This window comes from Enhydra lutris, unplaced genomic scaffold (assembly GCF_002288905.1).
Source record: "Enhydra lutris kenyoni isolate GAN:26980312 unplaced genomic scaffold, ASM228890v2 scaffoldscaffold5, whole genome shotgun sequence".
NCBI lineage: Eukaryota > Metazoa > Chordata > Mammalia > Carnivora > Mustelidae > Enhydra > Enhydra lutris.
Genome location: NW_019154089.1, coordinates 7,400,241 through 7,417,353, shown reverse-complemented (window position 1 = coordinate 7,417,353; position 17,113 = coordinate 7,400,241). Strand labels below are relative to the sequence as shown.

Sequence of the window (17,113 nt, the reverse complement as noted above, 5' to 3'; positions counted from 1 at the left end):
TGACCTCAGGGTCCTGGGATCTAACCCCATGTGGGGCTCCGTGCTCAGGAGGGAGTCTGCTTCCCCTCTCCCTTCGCCCCTCCCCATAGCTCATGCTCTCTTTCTCAAATAAATTTTTTAAAAATCTTTTTTTTTTAAATATTTTATTTACTTATTTGACAGAGAGATCACAAGTAGGCAGAGAGGCAGGCAGAAAGAGAGGGGGGAAAGCAGGCTCCCTGCTGAGCAGAGAGCCCAATGAAGGGCTCGATCCCAGAACCCTAAGATCATAACCTGAGCCGAAGGCAGAGGCTTAACCCACTGAGCCACCCAGGTGCCCCAATAAATAAAATATTAAAAAAAAAAAGTAATTGTGCTAAGTGAAAGAAACAAACCAAAAAGAATACATGTATTATCATTCTATTTACACGCAATTCTCAAAAATGCAAACTAATATATAGTGACAGAAATCAGATTAGTGGTTGCCTAGGGATGGGAAGGGCAGAGACCATAGGAAGAGAACATTATAAAGGATCATAAGGAAACATTTGGGGTACATCAACAAGAGGAAAGATAAAAACCATATGAACATTTCAAAAGATGCAAAAAAAGCATTTAACAAATTACAACATTCATTTATGATAAAAAAATCCTCAACAAAGTAGGTTTAGGGGGAACATACCTCAACATAATAAAGGCCCTATATGGAAAACACACAGTAACATCATCCTCAATGGGAAAAACTTAAAGCTTTCCTCCTAGGATCATGAACGAGATAAGGATGTCTACTCTTACCACTTTTTTTTTTTTTTAAAGATTTTATTTATTTATTTGACAGACAGAGGTCACAAGTAGGCAGAGAGGCAGGCAGAGATAGAGGAAGGGAAGCAGGCTCCCTGCTGAGCAGAGAGCCCGATGTGGGGCTCGATCCCAGGACGCTGGGATCATGACCTGAGCTGAAGGCAGCAGCTTTAACCCACTGAGCCACCCAGGCGCCCCTACTCTTACCACTTTTATTCAACACAGTATACTACAAGTCCTGGCCACAGCAATCAGACAAAAAAAGAAAAAGATATAAAAGATATCCAAATCGGTAAGGAAGAAGTCAAACTTTCACTATTTGCAGATGACATGATACCCTATATAGAAAATTGTAGAAGATTCCACCAAAACCTAGGACTAATAAATGAATTCAGTAAGATTGCAAGATACAAAATTAAGATACAGAAATCTGTTACATTTCTATACATTAAAAATGAAGTAGCAGAAAGAAAAATTAAGAAAACAATCCCCTTTATAATTATACCAAAAATAGTAAAATACCTGAATATATTTAACCAAGGAAGTGAAAGATCTGTACTCTGAAAACTACTCTGAAAGCTGATGAAGGAAACTGAAGACAGCACCAACAAATGAAAAGAAACTCCATGCTCATGAATTAGGAGAACAAATATTGTTAAAACATCCATAACTATGAAAAACAATCTACAGATTTAATGCAATGCCTGTCAAAATACCAACCCCATTTTTCATAGAACTAAAACAAATAATCTAAAATTTGTATGGAACTACAAATGGTCCTGAAAAGCAATCTTAAAAAAGAACAATACTGGGGTGCCTGGGTGGCTCAGTGGGTTAAAGCCTCTGCCTTCGGCTCAGGTCATGATCCCAGGGTCCTGGGATCAAGCTCTGCATCGGGCTCTCTGCTCCTTGGGGAGCCTGCTTCCTCCTCTCTCTGCCTGCCTCTCTGCCTACTTGTGATCTTTGTCTGTCAAATAAATAAATAAATTCTTTAAAAAAAAAAAAAAAAAGAACAAAACTGGAGGTATCATAATCCCAGATTTCAAGATATGCTACATAAAGCTGTAGTAATCAAAACAGTTTGGCACTGGCACAAAAAAAGATATATAGATCAAGGGAAGAGAACAGAGAATGCAGAAACAAACCCATGATTATATGGTCAATTAATCTACAACAAAGGGTGCATGAGAGGGGGGCGCCTGGGTGGCTCTGTCAGTTGCGTGTCTTGGTTTCAGCTCAGGTCATGATCTCATGGGTTGTGAGGCTGTGTCCCACATCAGGCTTTGCATTGAGCAGGGAGTCTGCTTGAGATTCTTTCCCTTACCCCTACTCCTGCACACATTTTCTTTCTCTAGAATAAATAAGTAAATCTTAAAAAAAAAAAAAAAAAAAAAAGAATATGCAATATGCAATGGGAAAAAAGTCTCGCCAACAAATGGCGTTGGGAAAACTAGACAGCTACATGCAAAAGAATGAAATAGACGACTTTCACACCAGTTTCATTTTATACACAAAAATAAACTCAAAATTGATTAAAGCCTTAAACGTGAGACCTGAAGCCATAAAAATCCTAGGAAGAGCACAGGCAGTAATTTCTCTGGCTACAGCAACATTTTTCTAAATGTCTCTAGGCAAGGAAAACAAAAGTAAAAATAAACTGTGAGGATTGTATCAAAATAAAAAGCTTCTGCACAGCAAAGAAAACAATAAAACAAAGAGACAACCTAATGAATGGGAGAAGATAAGTGCAAATGATATATCCAACAAGCGTTAGTATCTAAAATATATAAAAAACTTATACAACATAACACCAAAAAAGCAAATAACCTAATTTAAAAAGTGGATGAAAGACAAGAACATACATTTATTCAAAGAAGACATACAGTTAGCCCACGGACACATGAAAAGATGCTCAACATCACTCATCATTGGGGAAATGCAAATCAAAACCACAATGAGATCTCAACCTCACACCTCTCAGAATGGCTAAAATAAAAAACAAGAAACAACAAGTGTTGGCGAGGATACAGAGAAAAAATACCCTCATACACTGTTGGTGGGAACATAAGCTGGTGCCATCACTGTGGAAAACAGTATGGAGTTTCCTCCAAAAATTAATAATAGAACTACCCTATGTACTGGTAATTGCACTATTGGGTATTCACCCAAAGAATATGAAAATACTAGGTCAAAAAGATACAAGCACCCCTATGTGTACTACAGGATTATTTGCAGTAGCCAAATTACAGAAGCAACCCAAGTGTCCATCAACAGATGAACGGAAGAATAAGATGTGATACACACACGCAGACACACACACACACACACATAAATATTACTCAGCCATAAAAAATAATAAAATCTTGCCATTTGCAACATGGATGGATCTAGAGTATAACACTAAATGAAGTCAGTCTGAGAAAGACAAAGTACTGCATGATTTCACCCATTATGTAGAATTTAAGAAAACAAATGAACAAGGAAAAAGGGGACAAATAAAAAAACCGAGACTCTGAAATATAGAGAACAGATGGTTACCAGGGGAGGGGAGGGGAGAGGTAAAATAGGTGAAAGGGTTTAAGTGTATGTACACTTAAGACGAGCACTAAGTAACATAGAGAACTGCTGAATCCCTATACTGTATACCTGAAACTAATACAGCACACTATGTTAATTACACTGGAATTTTTTTTTTTTTTTAATTTAAGATTTGGGGCGCCTGGGTGGCTCAGTGGGTTAAAGCCTCTGCCTTCAGCTAAGGTCATGATCCCAGCATCCTGGGATCCCGACATCAGGCTCTCTGCTCAGGGGGGAGCCTGCTTCCCTTCCTTTCTCTCTGCTTGCCTCTGCCTACTTGTGATCTCTGACTGTCAAATAAATAAATAAAATCTTTAAAAGAAAAATTTAAGATTTTATTTACTTGACAGAGAGAGAGAGAAAAAAAGAACAAGTGAGGATAGGGAGAGAAGGATCAAGCCTCATGTCCAGCTTCCTGCTCAGCAAGGAGTCGGCTTGGCCCTCTCTCTGCCCCTCTCCTGCCTTGTGCACATACACACTCTCTCTCAAATAAATAAAATCTTAAAAAAAAAAAAAAAAAAAGGCAAAAAAGACAACTCACAGTATGGGGGAAAATTTTTGCAAATTGTTCATCTGATAAGGGACTCTGAGATATACAAACACTACAACTTCATGATAAAAAGACAACCCAATTTAAAAATCAGCAAAATATCTAAATAGATCTCTCTCTAAATAAGATATACAAAGGCGGGGCGCCTGGGTGGCTCAGTGGGTTAAGTCTCTGCCTTCGGCTCAGGTCATGATCCCAGGGTCCTGGGATCAAGCCCCACATCGGGCTCTCTGCTCTGCAGGGAGCCTGCTTCCTCCTCTCTCTCTCTGCCTGCCTCTCTGCCTACTTGTGATCTTTGTCTGTCAAATAAATAAATAAAATCTTAAAAAAAAAAAAAAAGATATACAAAGGCCCACAAACCCATGAAAATAGTGTCAACATCATTAGCCATCAGAGAAATTAATATCAAAACTACTATGATAAACCACTTCACAGCCACTAAAATATCTTTATTCAAAAAGAAGGATAACAACAACTTGGCCAGGATTTGAAGAAACTGGAGCTCTCATACACTGCTGGTGGGAATACAGAATGTAGCAAACACTGTGGGAAACCATCAGGCAGTTCCTCAAAAGATTCAACAGTTACTATATGACCCAAGAATTATACTCCTAGGTGGAATAACCAAGAGAACCAAAAACACATCTCAATACTAATGTTACAGCAGCAATTTTCATAATAGCCTCAAACTGAAAACAACCCAAACGTCAATGAACTGGTAAAGAGATAAACAAAATGTGATATAATCATAAAATGGAATATATTTAGCTATAAAATGGAAAATAACATAACATGAATGAAACTTTAAAACATCATGCTAGATACAAAAGATCCAGTCAAGATCTTCTTCCTCTCCCTCTGCCTCTCCTCCCTGCTTGTGCTCACTCACTCACTCTCTCTGTCTCTATTAAATAAATAAAATCTTTAAAAAAAACAGAGAACATATTCTGTTTAGTATACATGGAAACTGGCCATAAAACATTAAGATAATTTTTTAAAAACAAATTATACAGCTTATATTCTCAAATATAATAAATTAGAATCAGTAATAGAATGGAAAATCCTCAAATATTTGAAAATGAAACCACGTGCTTCCATGGGTCAAGGAAGAAGTCACACAGGTAATAAGGAAATATCATACACTAAATGGTAATAAAATCACAATATATCACAATCTGTGAGATACACCTAAAGCAGGGCTCAGAGGGAAACTGATAGTTTTAAATACAGAAAACAAGAAATGTTTACGATTAATGACCTAAGCCTCCATCTCAGAAGTTAAAAGAAAAGTAAATGAAACCCACAATAAGTAGAAAAAAGGCAACAACCACAATAAAGGAAAAACCAAGGAAATAGAAAACTGAAAAAATTAAAAGGTAATTATTGGAAATGATCAATAAAACTGACAAAACTCTAGTTAGATTAATCAAAGAAAATGAAGAGAGAAAATACAAATCACCAATTTCAGGGGGAAAACGACTTTACTAGAGATCTTACAGACATTAAAAGAATAAGTATTTATTTTATAAGTAACTCTATACCAATGAACTTGACTACTTAGATGAAATGAACAAATTACAAGACTGACACAAGGAACAGAAAATCTGAATAGCTATATCTACTGAAAAACTTGAATTTATAATCGAATACTTTCAATAAAGAACATTACGGGCCCAGATGGCATCACTGAGAAGTATATTAAAACATTCAAAGGGTGCCTGGGTGGCTCAGTGGGTCAAGCATCTACCTTTGGCTCAGGTCATGATCCGAGTCTGGAGATGGAGCCCTGTGTGTCAGGCTCCCTGCTTGGTAAGGAGTCTGCCTCTCCCAACCAACTCACGCTCTGTCTTGCTGTCCCTCGCTCTCTCAAATAAATACAAAATCTTAAAAAACAACAACAACAACAAACACATTCAAGGAAGAATTGAAACTAAATTCCACATACCAGTTCAGTAAACATATATGAAGAGAACATTTCCCTGCTCCTTTTAAAGAGCCAGAGCTACCCTGATACCAAAACCAAAGACAAGAAAATTACATGTAACATCTCCTAATCCTGACGCCACCACCACCACCACCCCACATGCCCCCCACACACAAGTCCTAAGATTTGAACAGATATTAAAAAAGAGGAATGGTCAATAAGGTCATAAGAAGAGGTTCAACGTCATTAGTCATCAAGGAATCACAAACTGAAAGCAGTATGAGATACCCTTATGTGCCCAGGAAAATGGCCAAAACTGAAAAAAACTGGTAATACCAAATGTACACAAGGATGTAGAACAAATCAAACTATCATATACTGCTGAGGGATGGGAGCAGAGCGAGCTAGGAGTATGACAGAGTAGCTCAGGAAAATAGTTTTTAGTGTAGTACGAACTCAACGCATGACTGAGCAATTCTACTTTTTACCATATAACCCAATATTTATCCTTGAAAAAATAAAACTTAAGTTTACATAAAGGCTTTTTAGTGAATATTTACAGATACTCTCTTCTTAGCCCAAATCTGGAAAAAAACCCAAAAGTTCATCAACAGGTATCTGGGTACACAAATGTTGATATTTTCATACAATACAAATAAAGAGGAACTCAGGAATAAAAAAGAACAAATTACCAATACATTCCTGAACACAGAAGAATTCCCAAAGTATATGCTAAGCAAAAGAAGGCAAACATATACACAAATGGAGTACACACTGTATGGATTCCATTCACATGAAATTCTAGAAAAAGAACAACTTATCTATACTGACATAGAACAACTTAGTAACTATGAGGGGCCAGTGGTGGAGGTGAGGTAGACTGCACAGAACCACGAGGGGACTTTTGGACGGTGACAGAAATATTCTAATTCTTTTTTTTTTTTTAATATTTTATTTATTTATTTGACAGACAGAGATCACAAGCAGGCAGAGAGGCAGGAAGAGAGAGAGAGGAGGAAGCAGGCTTCCCACTGAGCAGAGAGCCCGATGCAGGGCTCGATCCCAGGACCCTGAGATCATGACCTGAGCCGAAGGCAGAGGCTTAACCTACTGAGCCACCCAGGTGCCCAAGAAATATTCTAATTCTTGATTAGGGTGGTGGTTACACAGGTATATATACCTACCAAATTCCAACTGTATGTTTTTTAGGTGTGCATAGGTTGATTTTAAAAGTATAAGAGTGTGATGGCACACATACAGGCAGAAAGTTACATGCCTACCTCACATTATTCACAAAAATAAATTGGGCTAAAGATAAACACAGAAAACAAAATTGCAATTACATTAAAGTAAAAAAATAAGAGGGTATGCTTATGATCCTAGGGAAGGGAAAAGCTTCTTTAAAAGACATTAAAAAGTAGCTTCATAGGAGAGAATCATCTACTTATTCATCAAAATTAAAATCTTCCAGACCATAATACTTAAAAGGACTCTAACTGGGAGATGTATTTATAGCATGCAGAAGAAATTAATAGAATCCAGAATTCAAACAAAAGAACACAAAAAGAAATCCTCCTGAAACTCATTAGGTGAAAGATGTAACCCCAAGACCAGAGGAAACAGGTATACTCAGCTACAGAGAAGTAACATGGAGGACAAATGTGTAAAGATGATAAAGCTAGCTAGCAATCTAAGAAATGAAACGCCATTCTGCACTCAGAAGACTGGTGCTTCAAATAACAAATGGTGATGTGCATGTGAGGAATCAGGGGGAAAACAAGTGGGAGTACTGACTGGTACAACCAATAAAGAGGGAATTTGAGAATATATTAAATATACCATCTCAATACTCAACCATTCTACTTCCTACTTTACACAAAAAAAACTCATATGCACGAAACTAATGATGATGAAACTCACAGGCATGAAAAAGATACCCACACAAGCAATATTTATGGAAATGAAAACTTGACAACTTAAATACCAAAGTGAAATTGAATAATTCAACTAAAATACATTTATACTATGGATGCATATAAAAGAAATGAAATACGCCTATATGTAATCTATTATCTATATATAATAAAGACACAGAGTAACTATAGAATAGTCTCTAAGACCTGTTGCTGATTAAAAATCCAGAACAATACATCTGGGCAGAAATAAAGTCAAAGAGAGAGTGCTTACATGTAATGATCACATATGTATGTTTGCAAATGCATGTGAAAAGACTTGCAAAGGTATGCATGGAGCTGAGATGGAGGAGACAACGCTGGGAAAGGCTATTATTAGGGGTCCTGGTCAAACTTCCACAAGAAGAATATATTCTTCTATTATTCATGTAACTATAAATTAATGTTTAAAAAAAAAAAAGCACATCTGCTTATTGTAGCTGAACCTGAACCATTGTCTGAGGAACCTCTTTCCACACACATCAGTATGACGGCTAAGTCCAATGGAAAGGGGTTCCTCAGATAAGAGTTTGAGAAACCCTTACCACCTGTAGCCTAGAACACCAAAACAAACATTGACACTTTTAAATTCTCTTCCCAGTTGCCTTCAAAACTTTTTCAAGAACCTCTTAATCCAAGTCGCTCTTGATTCCATTATCTTGTTTTATTTTCTTCATAGTAATGATCACTATTTGAAATTATGTATTTATTGTCTGTCTCTCACTAGAATGAGAATGGCAAGACAACTCTGAATTCATGTGATTTTAGTCAAGCCATTTATAGAGTTTTCTAACAGTATCAAAGACACATGTTATTTACTTACCTTAGTTGGAAAGGGAAATTTGGAAGGTTCTGTTTTGCATGGTGTATGAATAGCCGTTAGAGGGGGAGGCCATGAATGCGTCATCTCCTGAAATGTAATTATTACAGTTTGTTTTCAACCAGTTCAAGGATAAAAATTACATAGCTAAAAACCAGATTTGTATTATAAATGCTGGTTTCATGATAGGTCCTCCAAAAGTATACATATTTAATCAATAAATATTAAGTAAGCACAACTGTGTGCAGGGCACTATGGGGCAGGAAATAGATAAATAATATACATTCCCTGGCTTCAAGGAGCGTGGAGCTAAGATGATGAAACCTGTTAATTGCCATAGAAATCAGCCTACAATCAAATACAAGGTACACAGTACAATGCTACTGAAGAAAAGCATGCTGTGAGAGCGGGAGGGGCAGGTAATAGTAAGAAAAGGAGCTAACATTTACTGTGTACCTTTAACCCACTGAGCCACCCAGGCGCCCCCCCCTTTTTTTTTAAGATTTTATTTATTTATTTGATACTGTGTACCTTTAATGGGCCAGATACTGTGTTGTTTTACAGGTCTGTTACTCATTTAGTACTCATAATGATATTAGGAGGTAGAATGCCATTATTATTCTAACTCTATGTAGGATGAAACTGAAACACAGAAGTTATTTATTAAAGGCCAAACATTTGTGGACACAAATGGACACCAAATTTCATCTCAGGAAGTCTGGCTGCAGAACTCAATGGCTGATAGAAGTTTTTAGTCAGGTGGAGGAAACCAGAAGAAAGATATCAAAAGCCCATGAGAAGGAAGACAGACAAGCAAGGCTGTAAGTATGATTTCATTCACATATTTAGTGAATTTTAATCACATGCCAACTATGTTCAAGTGGAGATTTGGATAAGATCACAATGTTTATGTTAAAGGAGCAGGGGAAAGAGAGATATCAGATTTAGAATAAAGAAGGAGTGCTTTATTTCTGGCATTTAGTTCAAAGTAAGCCATTAGGTAGACTGAGAAAATACAATAAATTAAAAGTAGTTTAACTTTTAGGAATTTACTCTTTAGCTATACCCACACAGCTACGTAAAGATACATGTTCAAGGGGCCCACATTTAAAAAACAGAAACAACCTAAATATCCAACAGCACAAAATAATTTAATAAATTACCAAACAGCCATACAATGGGACACCAAGCAGACAGTAAAATGAGAATTTTAACTACTGATATGAAATGTTGTCCACAATATACTGTAAAGTGATAAACAGAAATCATAGTCTATGCCCTAGTAAATGTCTTTACATGAAAAAATATGCATGAAAAAAATCTCTGGCTACCTCTCGACAACAGAACGACAGAAGGGGAAAGAGACCTGGGGACCTGATACAGTCTCTACTACAGGGACTTCGTAAAATAGCCACCTGCACTGTAATTGCTCTTTATCTACTTACAATACTTTTATTTTTTCACAGCATTTCGCTTTCTGAAATAATACTAAATAGTTGATTATTTCCAATATCCAGCAAGAATGTCAGCTCAAAGGGTGCAACACTATCATTATCACCACTGTATCCAAAGAGCTTGACACAGGCAGGCTGTGAACTACTCTTTTACAATAAATGGTTACCATTTTTAGATTAAAATTTTCTTCTTTAAGTTTATGATGGAGTTCCTAGAAACAGTATGACTACAAATCTCAAGAAAACATGAAGGCAATTTGGACCTGCAGTTCCTTATGCACTGCATACAGGGAAAGGAAACAAACTCAGACACTCTAGGTTTTCAGTGTTAGCATTTTACACCTCAAATACCAAAGTACTTTCAATAGACAATCTATTTAACTCCATCGTTAAATGACTGAGCACCTGTTACACCCAAGGCCATGTACCAAGCCCTGTATATATAAAATGAAGACTAAATGGTCAGTACCATCAAAGAGTAATTAAATGTGAGAATACCTAAAATTCTTCCAGGTATTACAATGCCATGTATCCCTGAGGATCCAAAGAGAAAAGATAAAGCTCCATTACACTTTTTATATACATGGGAACTGAAAAATGCATTCTATATGAGATTCAAAAGAAAGAGTTATCATTGTAATCTGATGGTCTGACATAGAGGAAAGAAAGACTTCATTGGGATTCTAAGAAAAAACAGAATCTGTATATGACTAAAGACAAAGGAGAAATATAGTTCATGAAAGTTTATTTAAAAAGATACAAGAGCAAGAAAGTGTAGGACTTAGTGAAACCAATTTGACAAAAGTGGAGAATTAATAGTGAGAGAGGTAGAAGCGGTCTGTGAAAGGTCTAGAATGTTGAACTTGGACACTATTTTTTCTATGGGGCTCAGAGAGAGAGCCACTGAAATTTCGAAAACAGAAATTAACTTATGAAGACAGTGGATTAAAGAATCTGCCAGCAATGCAAAAGACAGATGAGCAAAGCAAGGACTGTAGATTGCAATTCTTGAAGCTCAAGGTGGCAGAAATGGAAATAAAGGAATGTATTTTCAAGGAAAATTCAAACCGTACATGCAGTTTTGTGATTAAACAGAGCATGAGAGAAATTTAGGATTTTACACTGAGAAGCACAGAAGACTGGTAGTACTACTAAGAGACGAAGGCCTGATAATTCTGCCTTTAGATATGTTGAGTCTAAAGAAGCAGGGAGATACGCAAATGGACACACAGCAAGGAAGAGACATAAACCACAACTCAGAGGAGGCCAAAGAGATGAGAAAGACTGAAGAGTTAACAGGTGAAGCTGTAACAATAGAGGAAAATCAAGATAGAGCAGAAAAAAACAGAGAAGCTAGAAAAAAGACCCATATTTAAAAGAGAAGGCACCAAGGTTCCCAAAAGGCAGAGAATGAGAGATAAGAAAGGTAGATGGAAATAAAAACAGTGAAGCATAATAATAGTCAAGGAAGGAAGAAAGGTTTCTAGAAGGAAAAACTAAAAATTCTTGAGAACAGTAGAAAGAGCCTGAGAACTCAATGAAGCCCTCAGTGAAGGGAGATCATGAGCTTAGCGAAACAGCTTCAGCAAAATGACAGAGACAAATGGGAGACTGTGCTGGGCTGAAGAAAGAAAGGAGAGAATGAAGTACAAGTAGCAACACATTAGTCTTTCAGAAGTATCCACAGTGAAATGCAGATACAGACACAAAAAATCAGGAGCTTAGGCAAAAATTACAAGTAATACGTGACTGACAGTTTTCCTCTACTGAACCAAAAGCAGTCACTGTCACTCACTAATCCACTAGACCTTCCCTTTTTACAGCTGACAACTTTCTCTTTTCCCAAAAGAGGAACACACATTTTGGTCATGTGTTGATTTTAAACATATTCCATCCAACACTCAAAATGAGCAGTATTCAGAGGAGGTCTTTCATTGTAGGAACTGACCAGTAGATATAAATGAATTACAAAGCAAGCTATTTTCAATGAAACTGTTTGACTGGTAATTACTAATAAGCCTTACAAAGTACTGTTGTATTTGCTTTCTTCCTCTTTTCAAGGCAAACTATGATGACTGGAATTTGATTTACTTAAAAATGAAAAACAAACAAAACCAGTTCTTTGAGGGCAGGTACTAAACAAACCCAATGACTCAGAAACTAAATATGAAAATAAGCGTAACAGAGTCAATTATTTTTTATAGACATAATGACATTTCACATGTAAGCAATCTGCTGCCCTAGATCCTTTGAGAAATATCGGGGGGAAGAGGACAAGAAGATACCAGAGCATCATAAACAAAAAAGACAGAAAGTATTAAAACAATAACAATGACTTACTTTAAGAATTTCATCCACACAGCTCACATCACCAGAAGCAGATGCCTTAAGAGGAAAAGAAACACACATTAGATTTGGGGTCATTTATTATTAGATTTTTATCATTTGTTGCACAGATTCAATGAAACTATCAGAAAATGAATTAAATTTAAAGACATAATTATGATCTCACTATTCTAAACCGCAATATTCATTAATCTTTTGACAAATTTCTTTAAATGCCAATTTTTCAAGCTCTAAAAAATTTTAGTCACCAACTATACAAGGATTTAAAGAACTTTGTATTTATCAAAAGTTTTGAAAAATTTTATCTCTCTTATATTTAGATTAGAAATAAATTTTTAAACGTTATTTTGCAGGTGGAGCAACTTTTCAAAAATTTGAGTTTACTGATAGAAAAATATACCATGATACTGAAATACATTGTTTCACATAGACTAACAAAGAGAATAAAACCAACATTATTGAAAGAATACTTGTCTGGAATATGGTAGACATTTTACACAGCTTTCCTTGAATCACAGAAAAGTTGTTTATGCTAAAGCACAATCAGGAATTGAAGGGCTAGAGTTTGAACTCAAGTCTATCTCCAAGGATCAAGTTGTTTGAAGAAAGAACAATCATTTCACTGTTCTCCTCAGAGGAGTAATTAGATGACAACTGCCACGAACAATGAGTTTTCTAAGGCCAAAGGAAAAATGTTTAAATGTTCTTAAAATAGCATTTCACCTATTCTTGATCCCTTCCACCACCATTTTAAGCTATGAACTATGACTTTCAGTTACAAACACCATTTAAGGGACGCCTGGGTGGCTCAGTTGGTTGAGCAGCTGCCTTCGCCTGAGGTCATGATCCCAGCATCCTGGGATCGAGTCCCACATCGGGCTCCTTACTCAGCAGGGAGCCTGCTTGTCTCTCTGCCTCTGCCTGCCACTCTGTCTGCCTGTGCTCTCTCTCCCTCTCTCTCTCTGACTAATAAATAAATAAAACCTTTAAAAAACAAACAAACACCATTTAAAATTTTTTTTATTTTAGAAGATAAAACTTAAACTATTTCACAGTGACTATTCAATTTCTTTAGTTACTCTGATGCTTTGATATGCAGTTATTAATACTGTAAGTGTCAAACCACCACTATGAATCTAGAGCAGCTGTCTCAAACCTTTAAGTGTAAACAGAGAAAAAGCTCATGGCATCCAAACCATATAACATTTACCATCTTGATGGACCCCCCCCCCCAAAATCCCAATATTTACTATAATTAACCACAGCCCACTCACATTCATGGTATCACAATGAGAATACAAGTTAATTTTTTAAACAAAAGAACACAAGACATATTCCTTCATAAAATCAAAAGGAGTAAATCTAACGTATTGATTTCACAGAACATGCTTTTATTCTATAACTGACCTGTCATCTGAATAGTTCAAATCAGTGAATGACATGTTCTCTATTGCCCAACAGGGGAAGTGAACAGGTCTACTGATCCACTTCAGAGTCAATGACAAGTCTTTTTTTAAAACTTATATATACCTTATTATTAAACAGACAAAATTCAAGTTCAATTATAATTTCACAGTAAACTGCTTCACAGAGTCATAATATTAAATGCTCTAAGGGGCTCCTGGGTGGCTCAAGTCAGTTTATCAGCCAATTCCTGATTCTGGCTCAGGTCCAGATCCTGGGGTGGCAGGAGATTCTCTCTCCCCTTCCCCCTGCCCCTCCTCCTGCTATCTAAAATAAATGGATAAATTTTTTTTTAAAGGCTCTAAATGTGTAACTTACATCCAATGGTTGGGAAGGTATTTTCAGCTTGGTGAGATGTGCTTTGCTACTGGGCTTCAGTTCAGTCATGCTGTTGCCATGGGATTGGCTACTGTAGTGCTCAGAGGACAGCTTTGGTTCCATGGACTCTTGTCCATCCATGGGCCGCACATAGGCAGTGGGTTTCTGTAACATTGAACTGGACTTTGACATCAATGAAGGTGGGAAAGACTGATTTGAATGCTGCCCACTTGAAAAAGGTACACGGGAAGGAGAATCCCAGTTTGCATCAGGGTCCCGAGGTGATTTGGAACGCTGATGTTCCTTGCTATGGTGATCATTCCCATGAGACCTGGAATGACTGGAGCTTAATGAAGAAACAGCCTGTGGTTTCCCAGGGCTGGAAGAGCGTGATTTGGAGTGTTCCGATCCATGCTGGCTTTTTTTCCGACTACTGCTTCCACTACTGCTGTATGAGTCACGGTCATGCCTCTGGCCACTACTACTGGTACCACCACTGCCACCTGCACTGGTCCTCTGGCTACTGTGTCCACTCTGCAACCCTGAGGACCGTTTCTGAGACTGAGAAGTACTGGGTGCAGGTCCTACTGGAGTCCATTTGCTACTCTGATGAGAGGTCCCATGTCTCTGTTCAAAGAAATTTGGGTTAGATTTTTCATCTGCTGTTGGTGGTACTGTAGGCTTGGGAATTGCAACAAGCTTTGGTATAGATCTGTCTCCTATGAAATCCTTCATTTCATCGTAGTTTCCAAGCATACTCTGAATACGACTTGATAGCTTATCTTCTTTGCTAGTCTATAAAAAATTGTAAAATAAAATGATACAATTAGCAGAACTGGAAATAAAAGATTTAAAAAAAAAAAAGAAATGAAAGATGCTTCTAAATGGACTTTCCAAACTTCAAATGCAAAGGGGCTTTTCAAAGGGAGGCCTCATCTTATATATTAAGGTTAATCTCAAAAGCAAACTCCAAATATAATTTTTATAGTAAAAAAAATGCACTGAAAGTGAAAAAATTCATGCAAAAACACAAATATCCTATGAGACACTGAGAAGTATGTACAAAAGATTCCAAAAGGGGGAGAAAAAAACAAATTTCACCAATAAATATTTTGAAACAGTAGTAAAAAAGTCTTTTAAAAAGTGGGAAAAGTAATGTGCCTTTATGTAGTTAAGTTGTAGGTGAGCAGATTAGCCAACACTCATTATTCTGGCAATGCACGAAAACATATTCTTGGAGTTCAGTGTTAAAAGGAGAAACAAAAATTTAATGAAACATGTTATACCCAAATGACTTTTTAAAAAATTTTAATTCCTTCTGTTACTGTGACTAATTAAGCTAATAAAAGTCAACAACAAATTAAGAATGGAAAATCCACTGATAGTGTCAAATATTCATTCTATTAACTCTGACCAAGAAACACTCCAAGTTTTGAAGTTAATGGTACAGATTGTAAGTTTAAAAAATCATTCTTGGATAATAAGAAAGTCCAAGACATCTACAAGCTTTAGGACTCTTTCATGCTCACAAACATGAGAGTAAGCTTACTAATTGCATTAAAGAAAAAAATCAAGACAGAACCACTACATATTTCAAGGTTGGCATGAACAGATAATGACTTTAGATTATCTGAAAATCAGTCTGACCCCTATTAAACAAGAGTGGGAAATATATAGTAATTCGTAGATGACATCAAGATCAGGAATCAAATCTAATTCATTACAATGTAATTACAAAATAAATGGTAGTATGACTTAAACATTCTGGATCAAACTCCTGGGGGTTTTTTTGGAATGCCTTTAATCTCTAATCCCAAACCCCAGGTTTGTGTGATTGGTGTTACATGCATATAAATGATGTCAGTGTAACTAACTGCCTTTAAATGAAAATCCTTAAAAACTTTTAAAAATAGCTTTAATAGGGGTGCCTGGGTGGCTCAGTCGGTTAAGTATCTGCCTTTGGCTCAGGTCCTAATCCCAGGGTCCTGGGATCAAGTCCCACGTTGGGCTCCCAGCTCAGTGGGGAGTCTGCTTCTCCCACTCCCTCTGCCCCTCCCCTTCACTTGTGTTGTCTCTCTTTCTCTCTCAAATAAGTAAATAAATAAATAAATTTTTTTAAAAAATGGCTTTTACAGATCTCATAAATAGCTTCTACAAACACCAAATGTTATTAAGGGTAAACTTAGAATATGCTGTTATATTTATATTATCAGAAAAAGTCTAACGCACTCTCAGTCTCACACCGTAAACCAACAATGGCCATTACTGCTGCAATTCCGTTATACACAGTACAAGCCTTTAAAATGTTAAGGGACTATCAAACGATCCAAAGCCAAATCAAACATCAGAGACACTTGTGGCCACTACAGCCATGTTAGTTGTCAAAAGTGTTATCATTCAGTGTTTTATGTAACCCCAAATCAAGTACGGCAGTTACAAAAATAGCAATTGGCTCACTTTATTGAACATCTTTGACAACTAGTTTTTTTTTTTTTTAACAACTAGTTTTTACTCTAAATTGGATATTGTTCATTAAGCCCCATAAAAAGAAAGTCAGATAATTTAGTATAAAACAGAAAAAGGAACCAGACTGATACTGAAGATACATTTTATTCAAAGTTAGTAGTAGTCACTGATAATACTTAGTAAACTAAGAAAGCAAATGGCAAGAAATAAGGGAGAAACAAAAGAATCTCTGAAATATTTGTCTTTGATTGACTTTATACCCAAAAGAACCCAGGAAACAGTACACAATGCATACCCATTTACAAAATTTTAATTTAATTCAGAAAGGTGAAATGCCTAACCAAGGTTAGTGGTAGAGCCTGGGATGTAGAGATCTATGTCTGAACTAATTCAGACTATATTTTCAAGAATATAAAATAGCAACAGAGGGAGGGGAGGAAGTTTGGGTTTGAGGATGACTTT

At 36.6% G+C, this 17,113-nt stretch overlaps 1 protein-coding gene across 3 annotated transcripts in view; it reads right to left on the bottom strand.

Annotated features, from left to right (window-relative positions):
- The window catches only part of LOC111140846 (AF4/FMR2 family member 4), a 106,980-nt gene that overhangs the window by 44,062 nt on the left and 45,805 nt on the right, over nucleotides 1-17,113 (bottom strand). For all 3 annotated transcript variants that reach the window (XM_022493061.1, XM_022493059.1, XM_022493060.1), the window contains exons 3-5: nucleotides 14,186-14,980; nucleotides 12,398-12,442; nucleotides 8,607-8,693 (exon numbers count right to left, since the gene is read on the bottom strand). In XM_022493061.1, coding sequence (XP_022348769.1) covers nucleotides 8,607-8,693; nucleotides 12,398-12,442; nucleotides 14,186-14,980 — 927 coding nt within the window. The remainder of the gene's footprint in view (nucleotides 1-8,606; nucleotides 8,694-12,397; nucleotides 12,443-14,185; nucleotides 14,981-17,113) is intronic.